Raw genomic sequence first — 24,360 nt, 5'->3', positions numbered from 1 at the left:
ATGACTGTCATGAACGCGAAACCAGTCTTTCATTATCACAGCACTGTTTTTCTAAACAAGTAACTATAAGAGACAAAATTTCAAAGATATTTTATTTAAAATTCTCCTTCTAGGAGAAAATATATGTAGCAATGTTTGCACATGCTTTAATAACTTATTTCACTATACAACTTGCATTCTGTATAACAACACAATAAACCAGCAAAAAAGAAAAAAAATACATCCATACTTAAATAATCTATCATTAAAAAAAAAAAAACACTGAGTACAGGGTACAAAGAGGTGGTATGTGTATATCTTTTCATGCCTGAGCTACAGAGCGTCAGTCACCTAGTTCCATGTGGGTGAAAATCAAGATGTCTACATCTTTCTTATTAGAGATGTGAAAGGCTATTAGGACTTTTTAGAACAGAACATATTCTTGGGTAACTTTGAGTCAGGGCAGAGGGGCTCTATCACTTTTATCCCTTATAAGTATTTTTCCCTTTTGAGTTACTTCCACAGTCTTAGACTAAAAAACCCCATTATGTTCACATATACTACTACTATGTCAACACTGTTCTAGCACACAATTATGTTAATCAGTTATTTTATAGCCAGCAAAATGGTCCAAGCATATTAAGAAAACTTTGGCAGTTCTGCCAAAGTAACACCTAGTAAATAATATGTCAGTAAAGTTTCTCCTGCTATTCCTCATATGTTGCAGGCAAAGACACACAGCAACAACTATAAAAATATGTGCAGAAATATAAAAAGGTATTATTCTCTATTCCTGAAAAAAGATAATTAGTATATTCTCTATTTAATAATCTCATAGTTACAATGATTGCCAAGTGAAGGTAAGACTCTACGAGAAGAAAATGACAGTGACTGACTAGTGAAATCCAAACTTCTTCCAAGTAACTGTATTTTTCCAAGAGAACAAAAGACACAAGAGGTACACTTTTCCATTTGTCTAAAAAATAATGAAAATTAAGTTATATAGTTGTCAAGAACTACTAAAACAAATCCAATTTCCTATATATTTTTTTGACAGAGCTTAACAAACAAAAGCTATCCCAACTGAGGTTCATCACAATCTGGACTAAACACACTGACATTTCTACACAGACTGAATCTGAATGACTAAGTCTACAAAGTAGGCTCTAATTACTAATTTTAACTAAACGTCTGCCTGAACAGTATTTTCTTTCTAAAACTTACCCTAGATTCGAGTTAACTTCCTGTATATGGAACTGAAATGAGTTAGATGTTATAGTTTCCAGCTGATTGCAACCAATTACAGTTACTTCATATTCCGAGAAACACCAAAAACGGAAAGTCAACTAGTATTATGTCTGTGGAAGCTAACAAAAATTTCACTTTGATATGTGTAAACCATGAAGCCTAAGTTTCAAAAAACAGTAGTTGTGGTCAAGATTCTATCCTATTATTACATTTTTTTAAAGATAGCAATATTTATTATAATTGTAAACATAAGTCTGTATCCCAAGTGAGCACAAGTAGGAAAAGATCCATTCATTGTTAACAATGCACCTGACATCCCTTGCAGACTTCTTGTGACAACTGTAGTGTAACTAAGTGTAACTGCCACTGCTGAACAGAACTCTAGGGAACGATCCCAGGGATTGATGTGTGCCATCCCACTGAGCTACTTTAGCAGCAATCATGATTGTGACAAATATATTTAGTAAGTTACACATTTAAAAAGTCATCAAAACATCTCGTTCTTGTACACTAGTATAGAAAGGTCTTCCAAAGACGAAGGAGTGTAGGCCTGGTTTAATTTTCTCAGCCAGAGCCATTATTATGTTAAGATCGCCCTCTGCTGTTAAATCAAGGTCTATCTTCAGGTTCCGAAGAGATTTAAACGGCTTTTTCCCTTTTTGCCTACAAATAAAAAATATGTACATGTAATATAGAAAATGTCCAAAGGGAAGAAAACAAAACAAAATAATGCACAAAGGTTTGTCTTCCATATAGTTTTACTTACGTATCATCTTCTATATATTTTACTAGTGTCAAGGCTTTTCTGTGAAGGACAAGTAGAAACTGTGCAAGGAAAGTACTCCTGAGAGATAAACCAGGTTTCAAATGAAAAACCTACAGAAAAATGAAATATTTAAAAAGATATTTTGCTCTCATTCTACTTATACCGCATGTTTTAATCACAGCATTAACAGCACCTGGCAGGTAACACACATTAGAGGAGTTCCCCTCAATCATTTCTATTGGTGTCTCCTAACGGGCTGGAGTATGACAGAAGTATTAAGCCTGGAAAGAGACTGACAGTTCTATTTTATATTTAAAAGTTGGCATTTTGCATTCTTCCTAAGAATATATGCATATCTATTTAATTAAAAATCACAATTACAAGTTACTTCCAGTTGTGTTACTCAACTTTTTTGCCCACATCTTCAAATGAAATTCCCAGAAGCAGAGCCATGCTTAGCTAATGATTTTGAGATATCCATATCCCTCTAGTGCTCTTGTTCTGGAAGGGAGCGGGATGATGTGGGGAGAGGGTGCAGGCCTAGCGGTAGAAGGGTTTTATTTCAGATTGAGAAGCACAGAATTACATGACTACCTACTATTCTTAAACTTTGAAATATTACAGGCCACACAGCCCTGGATGTTGACTATGTGCTAACCACTGTGTCAATAAAAAGTCTCTGTGTACTTTATTCACTTATCATGTTATACATACAAGATTTTTGAAAGGGGCAAATTTCTGTTTGTGAAAAACTTTGGACACCTAAAAGCTGCTGAGCTGGACAGAGCCCAAATCCAGGCTGGAGTCCCTTGTTCACCAAAACACATACCACAGGCTGTGTTCACATATTTTAATGTCCTTACTCACTATAAATATTATTTAGAAGCCATCCCTCAAAAAAAAATTCTAGTTAACCTAAGGAACTCATTATTCAGAGCCACATGTATGACAATGTTTCCTGATCTCAGCCTCAGAATACTAAGGCAAAGCTCTATTAGATTAAGAAATAGGTCCCATATAATCTATAATTTTCTTCAAATGTATAATTAAGCAGATTTTTTTTCAAAAGGAGGCAATTAAGATGCTATCACAGAGGTATAAGATTTAAAGTCATTTTGACTCAATTAAGGCAATAAAAAACATTTATGTGCTCCCTTCATCCCCCCAAAAGAAAACACTGTAAGTTACAGGTTACTGCTCAGAATTAAAACATTTATTATTTGAACTGGGGAATGATACATATTTAATGGTTAATATTTAGATGATTACTCATTAATAATTCAAAAGAAAAATCATTTAGATACTTTTAAGAAAGAGCAGAAACACTACAAAAAGGTGATGACTCAGTTCTATGATGTTATATACATAGAGTACAACCATTGCAGGATATATTTAAAAAACAAACACACACATCATGTCATTCATGCCAACAATCTCAGGTTTAACATTTACCTGATCCAGGAAGGCTTTTACTAGTGTGTCCCTGTGTAAGACATCTTGAAAAATATTCCTATGAAGAAAATAGTCCAAATGTTGAAATGGCTGCACAATGCTACTTTCCATAATTCTATACTCTAGTCAATAAATTAACTTTTTTGAAATGGGATAGTATATACAATCATTTTTTATAAATATAAGATGTATTTGAAGATATAAATATATATTTTAACAAGATCTTTATTACTATAGTTTATCAGACCACTGTGTAATCATTTTTCTCTTAAAGATATAAGCAGTCCCAAGATTGATATGTAATATCTATAACCTACTTTAGTACCCTTAGCTTACAAAAAGATATCAAGAGCCAATTCCTGACATCTCAAAAATAAAACAGCAATAAAAATAGACAGGCTACTACCACCAAAAGCCAAAACAAAATAAAAGGATAAATTTATGTACTGTAACTTCTAGAGAACATTTTAGGATGAAAAAAGATAAAAGGACAAATGCTAAGAATCACTTAAATATAAATGAGGAACACAGCTAGAAGGCTATATGGATATTGCAACCACTGGGTTCTTCATCAGCAAAGCCCATCATCTGGCAAGTAACATGAACCAGCTAGTAATCTAGGAAAGTATTACCTACAGTGACAACAAAAGAAAGAAATCAAGATGTAATGCACACCTGAGAGAATGTGGATCTAACACACCACCTAGGATACAGTAGATGCTTATAAAAAAGAATGCTCTTTTCCCTTGCCCCAGGTCCCTTTGAGCTTTTTTCTTCTTCCTTTCCTCTCCTTGCATTCTACTTCCCTAAAGAATTTCCTGCCCTGGCTGGCATAGCTCAGTGGATTGAGCGCGGGCTGGGAACCAAAGTGTCCCAGGTTCGATTCCCAGCCAGGGTACATTCCTGGGTTGCAGACCATAACCCCCAGCAACCGCACATTGACGTTTCTCTCTCTCTCTCTCTCCCTCCCTTCCTTCTCTCTCTAAAAATAAATAAATAAAATTAAAAAAAAAAAAGAATTTCCTGAGATGCTAGGTTATACTCAAGTCAAAGGGGAAATGTAACATTTAATACGATAAGCAATTTTTAACTGAAAGTAGTGGCTGAGAGGAGTGGCAGGAAAAAACTGTATGTGCAGAGGTAAATAGGAAAGTGACTAAAATTTCCTAGTTCTATGAGAAAGGTATATCAAACAACACAAGGAAACCCAAAGGGGGATGGTGGAAACCAGCATTTCATGATTACTAGGTGTCCAATTAATATGGACACTGACAGCACCATTCTCTGGCTTTGGAGAGAGAATAAGGTTATTTATTTAAGTCCACTGTTGTGAACATACCTGTTTCTCTCAATGAATATCTTGGGCACAGTGAATCAGATGAAGCAAGTTTAAAAATATTTCCAGGGACTGATTTTTCATTTGTTATTGCCAGTGACCGAAATTATTTTTTAAAATTAAAAAAATATCTTAAAAGTACATATTTTTAAAATAAACTAAAAAGTAAAATATCTCTAAAGTATGTAAAATTTAACAATATACAATCTAGTGTCTAAAATATATTTGGACAGTTTTATAATCCAAAAATTTACTTAGTGCTAGAAAAACATTTTATTATAACATTATTTTGTTATGATTAGCAAAATAAGAACAGCTGGCTGATCATAGTTTGTCAAATCAGTGAAGCAAACATAACTGGTTAAAATGAGTAAGAAATGTTAAAGTATACATATATATTTTCCAAAAAATGCTAGATGATTGTAATCCCATTCTAAAGTTCAACAAATTTCCCCAAAATAGCTCTGAAGCAACTAATAAAAAAGAAAACAAATACTAAATACTTCAGGAAAGAAAATATTTGAAGGAACGGATTAATTCTGGGAATTTCTACATATGTACCAAAATTAACAATACTGTATGTGAAAACTTTGTGACTTGGAATTCTAATTCTGAGCACTTCACATTCTAAACCAATTTCCCTAAAGCTTTCTAAGGAATCAACAAGAACACTGGAGAGGCAGGGAAAGAAGGGTCCTAATGATATCATCCTTCTGCACCTGAACATGAAGCTAGGGATGCCTTGGTCTTGGCTTTCCTTTTCTACATTTTTGGTCAATGCCCTCTGCGTGACTACTGGGGCTCCGCACATCTGTTGCCTCGGCTCACAACTTTTCTCAGAAGCACAGGACAGGGCTGCTGGCTCCAACTGTGCTGCTCGCTTGTATGCGCAAACCTGTATTATTCTAGTTAACATTTATTGAGCACCTTCTATGTACCAGACACTTTAAATTAATTAGAGAGAGTCATCATAGCATACTACAAATGTTTCCCTGATTTCAGAACATCATTTAACTGTTTTCTTAGGGTTTTATAATTCAGATTTATCATTTTTTCCCTAATTGGGTCCACATTGAATATTTTATCATCATTACTTTTATTTTTTTAATTTACTAATCAGACTTTATGGTAAGGAACAAATACCACAGTATAAAATGCAAAGTAAAAGAATGATGTGTTAATATTTTTGACAGTTTTGTTGTACTTTATAGTCATCAAGACTTTTCTTTCTATCAAGAAAGAAAAGACTCAGAATTACTCTTTGGTTTACTCAATACACTTTTAAAAAAATTTTATTTATTGAGTGTCAGAGAGAAAGATATCGATTTGCTGTTTCACTTGTTTATGCAATCATTTGGCTGATTCTTTTATGTTCCTTGACTGGAGATTGAACCTTAAATCTTGGTGTATCATGACGATGCTCTAATCAACTGAGCTACCAGGCTAGGGCCTGAATACGCTTTTGACTGACTCATACACATCAGACTACAAGCAATGTCAGAGTTGGGCTATCTGGCCACTATTGATTGACCTTAGTACCTAGTACTGTGCCTAGGAGCTGAATATATATTTGGTATATAAATATTTAAATATTTATTTTTAAGAACTAATTTATCTTATGGGAAACACAATTATAGTAAGAAAAGACATTCAAGAAAAAAAATGCTTGATTAACCAAATTATTTCTTCAAACATAATTCTCCTAGAATGTTTCTTTCTTTTTAAACGCAGACCCATTTGTTTTGTTCTTACTCATAAAAGATACAATTTCATAATATTGCTTAATGACAATATCAAAAGGCAGGGCATTACTTACAAATCAGGAGTGAAGTTTTCGTCTGTGTAGATGAAAGAATCCTGAGCCATGTCTTCTTCTGAAGTGGCTCTCCAGAAGGCTGTCAGCTCTGACCTCATGTATCTACGCTGATTATAAATATGTTCATGACAGGGTGGCATCTGCTTGACGGTGTTCACATCTACATCTATGTGTGTGCTGGGATAGGGGGCATACATAACTTGCCGAAAAGGTAGCACAAAACTTCCAGTGGAATCCTGTGATAATGAAAGGAAAACTGTCTTACATGCCAAAAGATATAAAGACTTCTTTTTTATCCTCACCTGAGGACATTTTTTCATTGCTTTTATAGAGAAAGGCCAGGAGAGAGAGAAACATTGATGTAGAAGAGAAATATCAATTAGTTGCCTCTCACATGCACCTGGACTGAGGGCTGAACTTAGGCATGTGCCCTGATTGGGTTTTAAACCCACGACCTTTTGGTTATGGGACAATCTTCCAACCAACCGAACCATGCTGCCCAGGGCAAGAATTATTTTTTAAATTAAAAAAGAAAAACTGCCTTTGATATAGCAAATCCATCTCTAGGAATATATACTAGGATATTAATCATGATTGTGTGTAAAAGTTTGATGACAGAAACCTAAGCATCCAACAAAGCAGTTAAAATTAAGCTGCTCATGTTTATGTGTTAATTTTTAAAGATATTCACAATATATTGTGAACAAAGCAGTTTAGAACATGCAGAATATAATAAAAAAAAGTTTTCCGGTGGGGAGAGATGCGGAAAAAAAAAAACACGCAGAAGAAAAAAAGACCAAAAAGATACATGCCAAATATTAACAGTGGTTATTCAATGGATTGTGAGATTACAAGTAACTTTTTCTTCCTCTATTCATATGTTCTTTTAAATTTCAATATATGTATTTTTATAGTAAGAAAAAATTCACTTCTTTCTAGGTGTAGTCAGCTGGGTTGCCATGGAACACGGATATACTGTGTATACAGCACTGTTATTAGACTGAAGAGAACAGAAGACAAAGGCTGTTTTAATTTTTCACTCTTACAATGCTGTGATGATCATCTTTATAAGTAAATATTCAGCATATATAATTGCTTCCTTAGGATGAATTTCCAGAGGTAGAAATTGCAATTTAAATCTTTAAATATTTGTAAGGCTCTTGATACATAATATCAAAGCATTTCTGAAAGGCTACAGAATTTACAATTGCATGTAAAATTCTTAACATATTATCATTCATAGTTTGAAATTTTCCTCTATGCATCTAGTATAAAACCTTTCAACGATAAAATCATGTAATTAAATGAGAGGTTGCTGAAGAAATAAAAGTACTAAGTACCTTATGCCTTTGCTAGGAAGAAGTTCTAATTTTCAGATTTGTATAATTTAAATTAGAAATGGTTTCCGGCCCTGGCTGGTGTGCCTCAGTGGATTGAGCATCATCCGGCAGACTGAGAAGTTGCTGGTTCAATACCCAAGCACATGCCTGGGTTGTGGGCCAGGTCCCCAGCTGGGGGCATGTGAAAGAACCGATCAATATTCCTCTTGTACATCGATGTTTCCTTCCCTGTCTTTCTCCCTCCTTCCTCCTCTAAAAATGAATAAATAAAATATTTTAAAAAAAGAAATGATTTCCCTTAACGAGTTTTGGTATATAAATATTAATATTCTGAGCTCACAGAATGCACATTATTGAAAATGCAAAAGCTTCCCTGGCTGGTGTAGCTCAGTGGATTGAGCATGGGCCTGTGAATCAAAGAGTTGAGGGTTTGATTCCCAGTCAGGGTATATGCCTTGGTTGCAGGACAGGACCCCAGTTGGGGGCGCATGAGAGGCAACGACACACTGATGTGTCTCTCTTTCCCTTGCTCCCTCCCTTCCCCTCTGTTTAAAAATAAATAAAATCTTTAAAAAAAAATTAAAAAGAAAAAAATGCAAAAGCTGAATATAATTTTCATTTGCAATACTTTTTAACATTTTTCTTTCCTTTTGTTATGTCTGTATCCTCAAGAAAGCATCCACTATAACAGAATCACATAAGCAGTGGGAAATCTACATCTTCATGTGTTTGATTATAATCAAAACAATAACAGATGCAATAAAGTGCATAACTGTCTTTCCCATAATTATTAAAATAATGACTAATTTACATTTATCTGTTTTGTTCCTTCAAAAGTAAACTTAAGCAAACAAAAAAAAAATGTAAAATAATTTTTCTAATACATACGCACAGGATTGATCAAATCTTATACACTTTTTTTAGTTAGAAGGCAGCTTAAAATGTTTTCAATAGATGCATATCGCACAAAAACATATAATGGTAACACAAAAATTCAAATCTGTTCAGTAAAATAAAAATGTTCCTATTTTAGGTATGCAAACAAATTCAAGCACATAGTAAAAGAAAATCATAAGGCCAGATAGGCAGCTACAGGAATCCAAAGAGAAACACAAAGAAAGATATTCTGTGGTATTTCACTGATACTAACTATAAATCCTTAAGGCATATACTCTGTGCTCAGATCTGTGTAAAGGAAGTCAGCCCCTTGGCATATAAGCATGAGAAGAATTTAACACTAATGTTCAAAATACACTTACAAAAAGTCTCAAAAATTAGTTTCACCTGTGACAAACGTACACCATACCTTTAGCAGGCCTTGGACAAAGAGCCCTGACTCATATTTAAATGATGATTCTGCTTCACATAATCTGGAGCATTTTCTCTCTGCTGGAGTCAGAAAAAGGCATAATGTTTTTACTATCTGTAAGAGAAAAGATTTTAGCATTAAAATATAATGTAAAAAATATTATTGGTTTGTTTTATGAAAGAAATTACAATAGAAATTTTAATTGTTTTTGCCAATAAAATACATCCTAAGAAATAAGTATTCCTTAGTCACCCAGAATAGTCCATGGGCTGTAACAGTTGTGGGTAAGAGAGGAATTATATGGTCAAGTAAGTTTGGGAAATGTTGGTAAGCTTACAGTATAGTGTATCTCAAAACTTTTAACATTTGAATACACACTGTGACTCTCCAGGTGACTGATCTAAAGTTACTTCGACCAAGGGGTCCTTATTTCAGCAGGAAGTAATGACCTAGTAGAGTTTAGTTACTGACTTGTAGCTTCACCTAGCAGCAAGTGCTTCTCAAACAAACAATTCAGGACAAGAAAATTAAATGCAGTAAAATTAGACAGAATTATGGCTTTTAATAGTTCCATATGTGAAATCCCATTACAATGAGTATCAAGAATTGTCCAAATCCTTTAAGAGAAGATGAATTAATTCCATCATATTCTATGTAAAATAAGTGAGCCACTATTTGGGGCTCAGAAACCTATGATTCTAATAGAATTTGATCTATAGATCTATTAAGGAAACAAAAAAACCATTGAAAGGGCACAGAATTTGCCACCACCAAATATGCCTTTTTGACAGGATTATTTTAGGCTGATTATTTTTAAGAAACAGTAGATATGGGAGAAACCCTGAAAGTGACCCTTTTGTAAGACACATTTACATTTATAAGGAAAATCTCTATCAAGAGAAGGACAACATAATCTCTAGAAAGCTTATCAATGGAGAGGCAAGGCCTGCCTAACCTTCCCTGATCCTGTAATGCCCTATCAAAATCTCCTTTGGTCATTAGCTGAAGATGGTGTTTTAGGTAAAAGCATGGGTTATTTTTGGAGGTGCTCAGTTTTGGTGCATAACTCCCACGTATACAGCAGGTATACATGTTATTAAACTTGTTTTCCCCTGTTAATGAATCTGCCTAATTACAAAGGGGTCTCAGCCAAAAAGCTAGAAGGAGAGGGAACATTAATTATCCTCCTCTACACCATGTAACTGTGTTGGAATTCAGACTACATTTAGAGGTTTTGGTTTATAATCTAGAACAGGGGCAACCTTTTTCTCAAATAAGGTCAAAGTGATAGGGGACTCAAGAGTTGGGAAATTTTAATTTAACGTAAAAAATTATAAGCATAGCAAGTAATGTATATGTTAAAGAAACTACATAAAAAACTACAGATAGTTTGTTTAAAAAACTACAGATAGGTAAGGCCCATCCTGGCTCCTGCAAAGAAAAGAGCTGACCTCCAGAGCACCACTAAAGATTACGGCCTGGGGACAAGTGGAGGCATCTGAGCCATAGGGTTTCAGGGAGGGACAAATGACCACCCATCCCTGGGAACAGCTAACTGCCTAGGGCAGGAATGTTGCAGTTTCTTCTACCTAATCTTCTCTGAATTTCAAAACCCTTCACTGCACCTTGTTTATTTCCTGTTATTAAAAGTTTGACCTGGAAAGAGAAGACAAGATGGTCTGTTAGGGTATGAATCGATCATCTTCTCAGATCCCTAGCCATCTGAATAAAGCGCTCATAAAGATTCAATCGCTGTCATTGCTTATTGGGTTTGGTAGTGACAGGCAGCCTGAATGCCAGTGTCTTTTCTGGTTTCAAAAGGGAAGCTATTAAGCTAAAGACAACGTGGGATGAGAAAACTGTTTTAAAAACACAGTCCCTACCACAGAGTCTCTTTCCCTCAAGAAGTAACTAAAAAGTCTCTCTGTGAAACTGGAAGACTTTGGGGGATGCAGATGGAAAGCTACTTTCTTGGAGTAACAGAAATAACATCACTAATCACTAGATGCAGCATAATAACACAAGTAAACATCATACACAAATGGTTGTATTAGAAATATAATTTTGGTAAATTAAGGCTCATGTAAATATATAGGGTAGCTTATTATAGAAAAAAAGGAAAATATTTGTCAAACAAATAATCATTCCTAACATATCTCCTATGTAAAATGTAAAAAAATAGGTTTGCTTAAATTGATAGATATGTATACTTTTCTAATTAATGATCAGTGAGGAAAAGTGCCCCAAATCCCTGAAGTTTGTTGCCTACTACCTTAAAAGTTTAACTGCTCATTAATTCTTTACTAACTCACATAACATGAAGGAAGTGGTCACAAATGTCACTGAATAATATACAACCTCCACTGACTACTTACTGTAAATAGGTCCCACACAGGGGCAGATTTACAGGGGAAAAAAAGAAAATGAAATCGAGGTGATCAGATAAAATTTCATTGGAATTTGTATGAAAAGTACATAGTCATCTTCATATTTATTCAAGGTAACATCAATAAATAAAAGAATTTTAAAAATATCTAATTTTAAAATATTCTCAAAAACATTTATAAAATACTGAGACCACTATTTATGAATTATCAAAATGTAACTGATAAATGACTTCCTATTCAGTTTATTCTGAACTCTTTTGCTTAGGGTGTCATAGTAACTTTGTTAGATTATACTGCTTCCTTACACTGTTTGGTCATTTTGACTGCGACCTGACTTTTAAATTACAATCCATGACATGTTAGCAGTATTCAAAACTCAGATTATTTGCTGGGTTACAAAATAAATTACCTTATTTACTTTCTCTGCACTGCTACCTACTACGACAGAACAGCCACAGGTTTGCAGGTGTGAGCTAATGGCACTGTGAATTGAAGAAAAAAAATTAAAACAATTTCACAAACTTAAAAAAAAAGACAAGTGAGCTTCAGACAATTTAGAATAACTTTACATGAAGAGCATCAAAGCTACACAAGTGTAGTGTCACCTTTATTTCTACATGCCTTTCACAGATATTCTCTCATTTGAACCTTAAAACTACCCATTTAGTAAAAATATCACCATTTTTAGAGGAAGAAACTGCAGTGTTGAGAGATATTAAGCGATTTACATAAAGACAAAGAAGATTAAAAATAATGCTAAGAATGGTTCCCGCTGGACAGAATCAGGATTAATGAGCTTCTGATTCAAGCCATTTAAGGCTTCTAGGCTAGCCACACCCTTGCCTCTCCAGTTCTATCACACACCTAAAGGGGAATGACTGTGGGGCATAATAGCATGTGCCTTATTCTCTCACTTCTTGTTTTAAAAAATAAAATTTCAAGGTAATCTGCAATTGTAAAGAAACACTAAAGCAGAGTATGAGACTCTAAATGTAGAGACAGCATTTAGACTGGGGACTAACGTGTAGACACTCAATAAATACTGGCTATTATTATTTTCCTTAGAAGAAATACAAATAGGAAATGTTAGCTATTAGCTATTGTTATGTGCTTACATGTGCCAGACACTGTTTTAAATGCTTAATCTGATTTACCTCATTCAACGCTTAGAACAATCCCATAAAGGAGGTACTATTTTTATTCCCATTTTACAGATGAGGAAATGGAGGTACACAAAGCTCAAGTAGCTTCTTGCCCAGGGTTACAGAGCAGTAACCCAGCAAATCTGGTTTTAGGGCCCACACCTTTAAGCGTTAAAATCTACTGTATGATGGAGAGGATCAGGACAAATAGAAATAATTTTCTTTTCTAGTCCCAAATAGTGCAAGTGCATCCACAATGCAACTTATTTCGAAAGGATTCTTAGTTTCAGCATTACTGAGAAGTAAAACAAGAAATGAGAACCAAACAAGAGACCAAGATCTCTTATCTGGGTGCTGTGGAAACTCAGCTTCTTTAAATATTAAAAAAAAAAGAATAACCTCAAATATATCACAGGCTTGTAATAAATGAAAAAATAACACAAAGCTAAGCAATGGTTCAAATGTGCAATGTTGTCCCTAGAATAAGGTGGACTAGCCATTCTGTTATTGACTTCCTTTCATGGTGTTCCTGTCACAGGTGAGCATAAGATTTGTATCTTCTTTCAGCTTTTATGAAAAGAAACAAAATTCTTACTTGAGAAGAAAGCCTTCATGACAACTATCACCGATATCATCATCATTGAGAACTGTATCAGCAATCTAAAATGCACCAAAAAAATTATTCTGGCATAACATAATATTGAAAAACATTTTTAATACACAAGGTTTCTGAAACCTAAGTTCAATGTAACACATTGCCCTCATTTCTAAGCATCAAGAATCCCCATAAAACAATCTCTGAGCACTAGCATAAACTTTTAGGAGAACAAATGCAAAAGCTCGTCAGGCAAGTTAAGCAACAACTTTTACAAGAACAACTTCCTCTTCTGAGTTGTCAGAATCAGGAGGCAGATCTTAATGACAAAAACGTCAGAAAACAACAAGAGCAGTTTCTTAAAAACTTCTCCATGCATGCATAGTGTGTGACTCAAAATGTCCTCAACAAATGATTAGGGAAACTATGTTAGTGAATATGAATAAACTTCCATTTGTATACTGTTTTGTTACCAAAAGTATTGAATTAAAACACTGATTACTTCCATAAGGTCTGAAATTCTCCCAATTTTAAGAAACACAAAAGAGGCCAAGTAAATTTTAATGTTATCATAATTATCACTGACCAAAAAGCCTCTATAATTGTGTTTTTGTTAAAGTGCCTAATACTTCATACAAATAGTATATATGACAAAAAATGCATACAATTAAATGGGAATACTAGTAATATACATAAGGGTAAATTAACTAAAAAAATTGATAGAGCATACCACTGCCCCTATTTAATGAAATAAAAACTTACATCTATTTCTTCAGGAACACTGTGTGATTTCATAGATGAAAGCAGCTCCATTACAGGAATTACTTCTCCAGTAAGCATTGGAATAATACTCTGACCCTGCACAAAAAAGTAAAGTGAGGTGAAGAAAATAACGGAGGTTGGACAATAAAAAATTCAATAATGAAAGCAAAGAATAATGCCCTTTGACAGGAATATTGATAATTTTCCAATTATCTAAACAAGTCTACTACTCTAAAATATTTCTAAAGGATTTACATGCTGTTGGAAACCCATTTTTATTCTTCTGGAAATAATTTTCTTTAGTCAGAAACATTGGTTTATCATTTACTGTTCAATGCAATAATTAAATCATCATGCCAAATGAAAGGATCTCCTTTTGAAATGTCTTAAATGTCTTATAAGATAGATCTTATTAATTAAAGGTCATCAATGTGTTTTATATTTAAAAATCAGGAAAGTGAAGAATAAGACTCTGAAATCCTCAACAATTAATACAGTAGTAAAGTGTGAATCAATATTGAACCTCCACATTCATAATAAGCTTTAATGTACCCAAATGCAAATCAAAATCACCGCTTATGTATATTTTAATAATCAATAAAACATAAGTTTCTCTTAAGAGTTCTTTTAAGATAATACTTCTCTATCTTTTTATAAATCCTCACCCGAGAATATGTTCATTAATTTTAGAGGAGAGGGGAAGGGGAGATGGAAAGAGGGAGAGGGAAAGAGAGAGTAAAAGAGAAAGAGACAAGGAAACAATGATGAAAAAGAGAAACACTGATGGGAGAGAGAAATCGACTGGTTGACTCTCAAACATGCCCTACTGAGGACAGAACCTGCGACCTAGGTAAGTGCCTTAACTGGGCATTGAACCTGCACCATTTTGGAACAGGACGATGCTCCAACCGAGCCATACCAGCCAAGGCTTTAAAATAATTTTTAAATGCTTGTTTACAATTACAATCAATAATACTGAGAATCAACAAGAATGATGACTGAAGCTATTGCATTTGCTTCCTTATATAGCAATTTTATCAGCTGACACCTATAAGCATCCAGAGCAAGCACTGACTGAAGTTCTGTCATCCCCAAAAAGTATTCACTGTTCAAAATAAAGTCACTGAAAGCACATCATGTGAGATTTGCAAGGACTCAATTATCAGGCAACTCCTTTCCGGAAAGGATAGTTGTGAGAAAATATCTTCCCTTAGGTTTAGGCATATACAGTAGTTCATAAACATATCTGATATTTATCATCAAAAACAAATGAATATCCTTATTGAAACTTAACAAAAAAATCCCTTAAGTTTCCTTTTCTCCTTAAACTTCTCTAACTTATACTTTTGAGGACAATGTCTCCCCTCTAAGAACCTAGCTTGTCCCAAGTATACTTTCCTTATGACTTGGAAGGGGTAGGACATCTTCCAGAGCCCTTAGAAGGAAGATAGAATTCATTAACAGTGGTAACTTTGTAAGGACAGGCTTCTGGTTTGAAAAAAACACCAGTAAAAGCAGAATTTTGTTGGGTTCTAAATTTCCTTATCTTGCAATAACTCTAATTAGTTCATAAGCAGAGATTGGCAAAAGTCAACCCATTCTTTGAGACCCTGCTTAATGACCAACAAGCAAAGGCTGGGCTTCCCTGGGTTAAGGAAAATATTTTCTTATAAGTCTCAGACCTTTCCCCAAAATTACTTTCTCTGTCCTGGAAAGTTATTTACAGAAGTAGAGACATTAAAAATATTATGAAGGAGGTCATGTTACAGGGTTTGTATTTTCCTTCGTTAATATCCCTGTATTTCACAAAAGTTTAGGAAAGTTTTTGTTTAAAATAGCATTCTGTCTCGGGCATGATGAAGAGAACCAGAGAAAAGGCAATCTAGCCTTGACGTTTATACTGCAGTTTCAACAGGAACAAAGAAGGTGCGGGGGTGGGGGGTGAAGGTGTGCAATAGGAATAAAAGCAAATAACCCTTCCTCCATTGGAGAGTCCCCTTCAGAAGAACTTTGCTTTATGCTGAAATGGTTTGTACTTCATTTCCACAGGGGAAGCCCAATCTTTGCAATCATGCTTTTGAAACTCTGGTGCCTGCTCCCTAAGGGTATTCAAAGTCATGAGATAAACACAGCACAGTTTCCTAGAAACTTGATGTTACAAGAAGCCTAATCAGTACTAAGGTGAGAAGTATCAGTGGAAGATTACAATGAAAACAAATAGATATATCATAGAATAAAATGTAGATTGCATGCATTTTAAAGATAAAATTTCAAAGATATACTATGCTTAGAGCTGTGCCTACAACTATAAATACCTTCGGAGTACTCACTTTCCTCCTGTTACAACTGCTTTTGTGCAAATGTTTAAGAAACTGCTTTAAAGAAAATCTTACATACAATTTTTAATTCTGACTATAAACATTACTCAAAACTTACTCTGTGCATACAGAAAAAAGGTAGCAAAATATTAATCTGTAGGTGCAATTACAATTAGATTTTACATTTAACTATTTAGGTCTAAGATAAGATATGCAAGTTTTTATCCAGTTTATTCTGTAATTCTCCATAAAGGCTCTGCTGACTTTTAGGCTCACTCTGTCAAAGTCATATGGCTTCAAGGCCTTAACAAAAGTGGCCCTGAGCCTCATACAGACATATGCTGGTAGTGTTTGACAGCATGCAATAGCCACCTTACCTGATCTTCCATTCTCTCTGTGCCTTCTAATACTATCTTCTGAACATTCTCTTGCCTTTCCTGAGCAAGGGAAAATTCATTAAAATAATTAAAATAATTAATATTTGATGCATATTTTTACAATGAAGTTAAATAGCAGACATGTTCATGTGTAATTTAGTTCATGGGAAAAATACTTTCTACTTTAGGGAAGAAAAAAAAGGGGATGAGAAAATTAACCAAACAAATCCATGCTCTCCTAGACAATATAAAATAAAACCACCACTCCTCTTTTTGTAGTTGAAAACTTAATTTAGCAGAAAATAGTCAATGAAATATATATACAGTTTCACAAAAATAATGATTTCCATTCTTCAAATTCACTAAGACCATGTTGAACCTGGAGAATATGGAGCTTCTTGATTTTAAATGATTTTCATATGCATGTGAAAATTAATGAAGCTAGCCTGCAAACACGGTAAGAAACTACTCCTTTAAAAGATATTTTTTTCTTACTAGCTAATAAAAGCCTCATAAAATTAACAATTGTTTAATGGATTTCTATGTTAGTACGAAACTGCAAAGCAGAAAGGAGAAATAAATTTATTCTTTAGTTCTGACAAAAGTATGTGGAAATGTAAGTATCAATATATGTTAAACTATAGGCTTTAGGGAATAACAACAATTTCTTCTGCAGAAGGAATGAAATCAATAGAAATATTTATGATATGAAAATGAAATGAAAGGAGCACTTCCTAAAAACCATTTGGTCCAATCTCCTTATTTCACCAATGTGGGAACTTGGCAAAGTTAAAGGGATCAAAAGCTTCCGGCTGATTGCTTATGAAACTCTTCTGAAATGCTTGCACCCACACACAGTAGTGAGCGAAACAGTTATGCAATGCTCCCCACCCCCACAAAAAAACTTTTAGAGTCAAAGGATCTCAAGACAAATATGGACTTTAAAACTGCCATTCCCTATTTACTCTAAGTTTTAGTGTTTTATTTGTAATGTAGAGCTATCACCTCCTACCTTCTAGGATCATTATGAATATTACAGACATCAGACTAGATTTATCTGTATCTAATAGCGTGGATGGAAACAAGAGCTACTGTCTGAAGTTAACTGTGTATTATTTCTAAAAAATTTTATATACATAAGTCAGAAGATAAACTTTCAATGGCTAAGTTAACCTGATTAATAAGCTCAAAACCACTCACCTTATGCATCCATATCCTTCCTTTCCGGATAATGTGTGTTAATCTATCAACACACACTCTGTGAAGTGGGAGGTAGAAGCTAAGTTCTGTCTGTGGAAGTATAATTGATAGTCCATATGTGCTCCTATCCCCATTCCAGTTTCCATCAAAGATTAATGAAACAATAATTACTCCCTTTTCAGACAAGACAAAAAATTTGACGTCTATAGCCCCACTCTCTGCATTTCGAAGGATTTCTCCATTTAGGGTGTGGTTGGCAAGAAAAGTTATTTCTCCATCGCTGAGAAGTACCTGTTCTGTCTTCGGAGCCCAAATGTGTCTTACTCTAGGACCAAGAATGTTGTCCCAGTAAGCAAAGGTAGCTGCTAATAAAGGTGATTCACCACTTAAAGCAATCTCTGTCTTGGCAACAGCTGGAGATGGTGGAGGACAGAGAGTCGACATCACTATGTCCCAACTGTCATATTATCCAAATGCTCCAGGGATATCTAAACAAGGACATATAAAATCAATGATTAGGTTCAACAATTTTAAACCCATCCATCAAAAACCCAAATAATTTTGGCACCTGCAATTTTCTGCTCTTCAGTCAAAAAAGACTTGGAAGCATGTCTCCAACCAGGATAGAGACATTCAACTAGCATTGACGGGTACACAGTAAGTATTTACTGATAAAATTTTATGATACATAGTTACTTATCACCGTGTATCTAAGTATACCCAGAAATATACTTAGAAATCCCAAGTAACAATGAACTAAAAAGAGCTTATTAACATTCAGAGGAAATAATTATAAACTAAGCTCATAGAATAGATCCTCACTGTTCCCAAATATCCAATCTACATGCAATTCTAATATAATTGGGTATTTGGTTCCTAAACCATATCAATTAAATGAGGAAGGGGAGGAGTCAGTTAGAGACACTGATGCTTACTGGGGGTTGAACTGTGAGTCCCCACCAAAATCTGTTCAAGTCCTAATCCCCAGTATCTGCAAATGTGGCCTTATTTGAAAATAGGCATAATCAAGTTAAAATGGGATCATATGGATTAGGGAGAGTACTAATCCAATGTCTGGTGTCCTTATAAAGAGAGAAAGATTTGAAGATACAGACATAAGAGGGTATAGGCCATGTAAAGTTGGAGATAGAAATTAAAGTGATGCAGATACAAAGCAAGGAGTGCCAAGGACTGCTGGTAGCCACAAGAAGCCAAGAGGAGGCAAGCAAGGATTCTTCCCTCCTGCCTTCAGAGGAGCAGGTCCCTGTTGACACCTTATTTCAGACTCCTAGTTTCCAGAACTGTGAGAGAATAAATTTTTGTGTACTTTGTTATGGCATTCCTAGAAAAATAGCAAAACACCTGGCAGTAGGAACACTGTAAAAGCTACTGAAAGGGGGGAAAAAAAGCCAAAACTCAACAGTGGACCAGGAAGAAAAAATGATCACACATCCTGTCATTCTCAATTAATTCTCTAGGTATCTGGGTACTAAAGTTCACTACAGGTGTCTAAAATGACACTGCAGCACAAAGATAAAACATTTAATATGCATTCAAGACAGCTGTATAGCATTTTATCACTACAAGGAGTTCTAAATGGCTGAAATAAAAAAGCTTCAGTTACGTAGAACATGTAGAGAACACCACAACTGGATGGGCCCTTTTCAAGCCGTTCAATCTACTGAGAAAACAGACACAGAAAGAAGAATGAACTGCCCAAGGTCACAGGGTCAGGCTAGAACCCAGGTCTCTTATATATCTTAAACTACTCAAATATATCACTCTGAGGGTGCATATTCAGTTTAATGTTAGTGTAAAATGAATCATTTTTAACATTAAAATTGAGTATTTTAATTCAAAGACAGAAAATTTTAAAAAATGACAATTTCATTTAAGCAAGTTTAAATTGTAAAAGATAACAGTTATTAGCTGAAATATGATATACCTATCTTTGCCTATATGATTGCTTCAGGAGAACACATTTGACCTATAACTAAATTCATGTCAAAGTAACCATTTTACTTAAATGATTTTATCTACATCTTGTCAAGAGAGTTCAGAGACTGATGAAAAGCAGCCACTTCTATTTTTAGAGTATTAGGAGCACACTTTTATCATGATTTCAAGAATAAGTATTACAGTTTGGTAAACTGTTTAAGTAGATGCAAAAATGGTTTAACACCAAGACTGTTCTTATGTGTGTACCTTTTATTTTAGAAATTCATTTAGGAAATGTTTATTTTTTAATGTGTTATATTACACTGTAAGTGGATATAAGCTATATTATAGCTTGTTTAAAGTATTCACTGTTTTGGACACAATTTAGGCAGTTACAATGACAGAATACAAGAACGTAATTTGAATTGAAACTGTAATGATGGTATTGTTATCATTAACAACAGCAAACTGGAGGCCATGGATATGAATTAAGTAAACACACAGGCATAAAACAGTATAGTAATATATTTTTGTTTTGCTCATTTTTTTGATAAAAAGGGTGGATAATCAATCATAAAAGCAATGTAGCAACTCAAGCATTTCATCATTGCATTGAAAATAAAAACATTTCCTAAAATTGAATTGAGTCCTAAGGCAAAATCTGGTTGGGTTATACGAAAACTTTTTAACTGATAGTGAAATCAAACTATGATAGACTTACTAATTACATTCAGTCTCACTGCTAGTATCATTAGAAAGAAACCAAAGGACAAGGATCATGTTGATTGCTTAGCTTTAAATCCTGCCAAAAGAAATAACCTGAGAAATGAAATGTCACAGAGAAGTATAACTAGGAATTGTAAAGATGATCTAATACTTTTTAAAATCATCATTCTTGTGAAGAAAACCCAAATATACAAACGTGGCTGAAAAAAAAAAAAAACAGTTCAAAACCAGTAGTCTTTTTAAAAAAAATCTATGTATCTATTTATATACAAGGTTGGCTTCCCCAGAGAGTTATTAAACATTAGCCTTAAGCATCTTTTGAGGGAAGCCAGGATCCAAACTGGGTGATTCTGTAGACAAAGTATAGCACTGATGAAATGTACCCAACACACTTTCTGGAAATAGCCCAACAAATGCAGATTATATTAACTATCATTTATTAAAACTGGCAGAGCAGATCTGAATATTTGCTTTTTCTTAATCCTTTACTAAAAATCAACCACCCCTTCTCTGACTGGTATTTAGAAAGTGGGTTGATCCACTGCAATTGTAGATCAGTATTCAACCATAGTAGTAAGACTCACACTTCTTGTGATCATCCTTTCTGTGTATTGCCTCCCAGCCTTAAGGTGGTCCTAAATCAGCCCACTTTAGGAAACAGGGACCTGTCAGACAAACTTTATCCACAGTGAACTGCTTGTAACACCAAAAAGTTTGCGACACTTTCTAAATTTTCATTAGGCAAAACTCAGAGATATTCAAGATATCACTATCAGGCCATCTCTCTCACAGCTTCAAATTCCTCAGATAATGAGCCCAAGGGCAGGCTTGAAAGATAGGAGACTTATGGGTTTTCTACTTCTTCCTCTGAAAGGAAACTTTTGGACTGATAACAGAGTCAAATAAAGAGACTATTTTATCCAGTTTGGAGTATTATGGAAAAAAACATCTTTAGCTCCTATGTAATTGTTTTCCGGAAAAAGTTAGTGCCAGCTTACTACACAATCTGCAATGCAGTCTATAATCTTTCTCATTTTTTCATAATGGATAAAGAACACAGTTATCATAAGGCAAATCCAACTGATTTTCTTCCCTCAAGAGTAGCAGGGTTTGGCTGAGGTGCTGGCAACAGTATCTACATCACATAACACCATCATATTTCAAGTATTTGGACTCCATATGACTAATCTCCGTTATATTACATTCTTGCTTCTGTGATGTTCCCATTATGTTAACTTTTCCTAAGTCTGTGAAAGATCTTTTCAAACAGTACTTTCCAGTTCCTTTTGTACAAATCAAAAGCAACGCCAAAAGTACTGTGTCCCCTTGCTGTGCATCACAGGTCAGGAATGGGAACTATTAGAATTGGAACTTGTCCACTGGCCAAAACCAGACTAGTACTTTGCTAGAGCCTAACAATCTTCATTGTTTCTGATACGGCCATCTCTCTTGGGCAACTGCCTCATCTGCTTCTCTGTCTCCTAACCACAGAAGCCTAGAAAAGTTCACCATAGCCACTCAGACCCCGTGTGGCTGGACATAGCAGACCCATAATATAATCAGTGCACTTCTTTCTGAAACTGATACTGATACCATCAGTCAAGCGATGCCCAAGTCACAGTGGTCACTTCCTTTAAGTAAGTATGTGTAACCACAGAACTGTGAAACAATTAGGTCATGTCCCACAGAACGGAGCACAACCCAGCCTAGAACTGCCGCCCAAATTTTCAGTTCTGTGGGCATATCTTGTCCTTACCGCCCTCCCAAACCACCTTATCTCCTCTATGCCCCCAACTTGGTCCGCAGCAGCTGTGCGCCGCTCGCCCTCTGGCCTTCGCCCGCGCCAGGTCTCTCCGAGCCCAAGATCCCTTCCTGTGGAACCTGCGCGCATAACCGCGCGTCCGATGGGTCCCTCCGGGTCTCAGGCCAGGTCCCCAGGGATCAGCCAGCTCGGGTAATGCGATAAGGAAAGCGGCAAAAGGGCTCGATCCCGATCCCCTGATCTTAGCACTGCGGCTCCTGGAAGACCGAGACCCGGATGCACGCAACTCCACTGCCAGACAGGGAAGCCCGACGACGCCCGGTTTCGGTTATGATGACGGGAAAAGAGAGGACGAGGCGAACCCGGGGCAGAGCCCCCGCCGCCACCCCCGTGCGGTCTTGGGACCCCGACCTCAAAAAGCCGCCGCCAGCCCGCCGGCTTCTCACTCACCCACTCGCCACCGCCTGCGCCTCCGCTGCCGCAGGCGCGGGGACCGCAACCGCAGCCCCGCCCCCACCCCGCCTCCGGTCCCGCCCCCAAGCCCGACCCTACGCGGGAGTCGATCCAGGAGATGCTTTACTGAGTCCGGCTTTGGGTTTTTCTTGTTAAATTTTATCTAATCTTTCCTTTTTCACCTGTGGCAAACACTGTGAAAGCAAGGGGAGGAGGGAAAATGCGGAAAAGTCGCAAAACACAATCGAAACTCGTACCTCTAGCCCTCTCTAAACCCCGCCTCCTACGGGAAGGAACAGGACAGCAGAGATAACTGACGCGTCAAGCGCCATCTTTTACGTGGGCGGAACAAGTAGTTGCGTGAGGCACCTTCATTTTTCTCGTGGGACACCGTAGTAACGTCTTAGCATTTTCGATTTGCTGTGACGTGGACGAATGAGGATTGAGTAAGGGCGGGGGGCGGGTGCTGACCTGCTCTGTCCTTTTGCACAAAGACGCGCCCTGTGAAAATGTTGGCCTAAGGTATTAACCGAGATAGACAATGCTATTCCTTCTGGGGAAAGGCTGCTGGGACCTGATAAAACGAAGCAGAGCTGGTGGTTGTGGATTGTTTTGTTTGAGCTTGGCACGTATTGGCGTTCAACAAACATTTGATAAATGAATGTATTTTTTTCCCTAATGGCACAATTAAGTATACTGTAATTTAACCCCAAATCCAGTTAGGTAATTTCTTTTTCGCACAAGACATAGTCATCACAATTTTGTCTGCTTTACATGTAAAACGTTCTCTCAAGCATTATTTTCACATCTTTAAAAATCATCTTTGCTAGTTGCACGAAGTGAATTTTTTTAACCTTTGAAAAGGTACTTGACCATTTTATTTGATGTGCTGTAATATTTTTTCAAACCTCGAATTAAACCAGCCTTTATTCTGCAACTGTGTGTATTCAGGTTATTCACTACAGATGGGTAGCACTCAACATTTTTTATCTTTAAAAATCACGCAGCACATTTTTATCATTCACAAAGGAAGAACGGGATGAATAAAAATAGAAATGACTCCCTCAGGCATAGATATAGATCCCTTACCCACTGATGTATGCTTATAACATCAAATAGCTACTGATCATCTGGTTCCTACAGTGTGTTTGATGCTGTGCTCCTCAGTTTACAGGAAGAATTATGCCTTATCCCCAACATATTTATGATATAGATAGCGTCATCCCTGTTTTACGTAGGCTATAACTCGCATTCAGAGAGATTAAATTATTTATCTAAAGGTGCCTAGCTGGCTGATTCAGGCCAGTTTAGTGCAGCACCAGAGCCCACAGAGTCCTGGGGACACCAGTCTGTCCTGAGTTGCTTTCTCAGATGACACCTAGTGGGGGGATACATTAACATCCCCACTTTAGGGTAAGACTGGGACTGGATGAAGTGCCTTGGAGTCAACTGGT

The 24,360-nt window shown here is 35.9% G+C and overlaps 1 protein-coding gene across 4 annotated transcripts; it reads right to left on the bottom strand.

Moving 5' to 3' along the window:
• Positions 1 to 491: 491 nt before the first annotated feature.
• Positions 492 to 22,979, bottom strand: C9orf72 (C9orf72-SMCR8 complex subunit). Of its 4 annotated transcripts, none has more exons than XM_028513016.2 (11): positions 22,904 to 22,979; positions 18,028 to 18,515; positions 16,828 to 16,887; positions 14,133 to 14,228; positions 13,371 to 13,435; positions 12,043 to 12,115; positions 9,244 to 9,360; positions 6,598 to 6,833; positions 3,446 to 3,503; positions 1,994 to 2,103; positions 915 to 1,890 (listed from the first exon to the last, which is right to left on the bottom strand). In XM_028513016.2, the coding sequence occupies exons 2-11, from the start codon at positions 18,469 to 18,471 to the stop codon at positions 1,704 to 1,706; spliced, it is 1,446 nt and encodes a 481-aa protein (XP_028368817.1). In that variant the 5' UTR covers positions 18,472 to 18,515; positions 22,904 to 22,979; the 3' UTR covers positions 915 to 1,703. The 4 variants fall into 4 exon arrangements, with proteins under 4 accessions (XP_028368825.1, XP_035877418.1, XP_028368817.1 ...); XM_036021524.1 differs by lacking the exon at positions 22,904 to 22,979 and adding an exon at positions 22,865 to 22,882; XM_028513024.2 differs by lacking the exon at positions 22,904 to 22,979 and having other exon boundaries at positions 492 to 1,890; positions 18,028 to 19,834.
• Positions 22,980 to 24,360: the final 1,381 nt, after the last annotated feature.

Source organism: Phyllostomus discolor, chromosome 3, assembly GCF_004126475.2.
Source record: "Phyllostomus discolor isolate MPI-MPIP mPhyDis1 chromosome 3, mPhyDis1.pri.v3, whole genome shotgun sequence".
NCBI classification, from domain to species: domain Eukaryota; kingdom Metazoa; phylum Chordata; class Mammalia; order Chiroptera; family Phyllostomidae; genus Phyllostomus; species Phyllostomus discolor.
This window is presented reverse-complemented; position numbering and strand designations above follow the sequence as displayed.

Bases quoted from the DNA above. Each gene is read 5' to 3' on its own strand.
- C9orf72 (XM_028513016.2), bottom strand. From the start codon at position 18,471: ATGTCGACTCTCTGTCCTCCACCATCTCCAGCTGTTGCCAAGACAGAG. The intron at 6,834-9,243 runs GTATGGTGTACG...TCATTATCACAG, and splicing joins TTGTCCAAGGCCTGCTAAAG to GATTCCACTGGAAGTTTTGT. The intron at 2,104-3,445 runs GTAAATGTTAAA...ATTTTTCTGTAG, and splicing joins TAAAAGCCTTCCTGGATCAG to GTTTTTCATTTGAAACCTGG.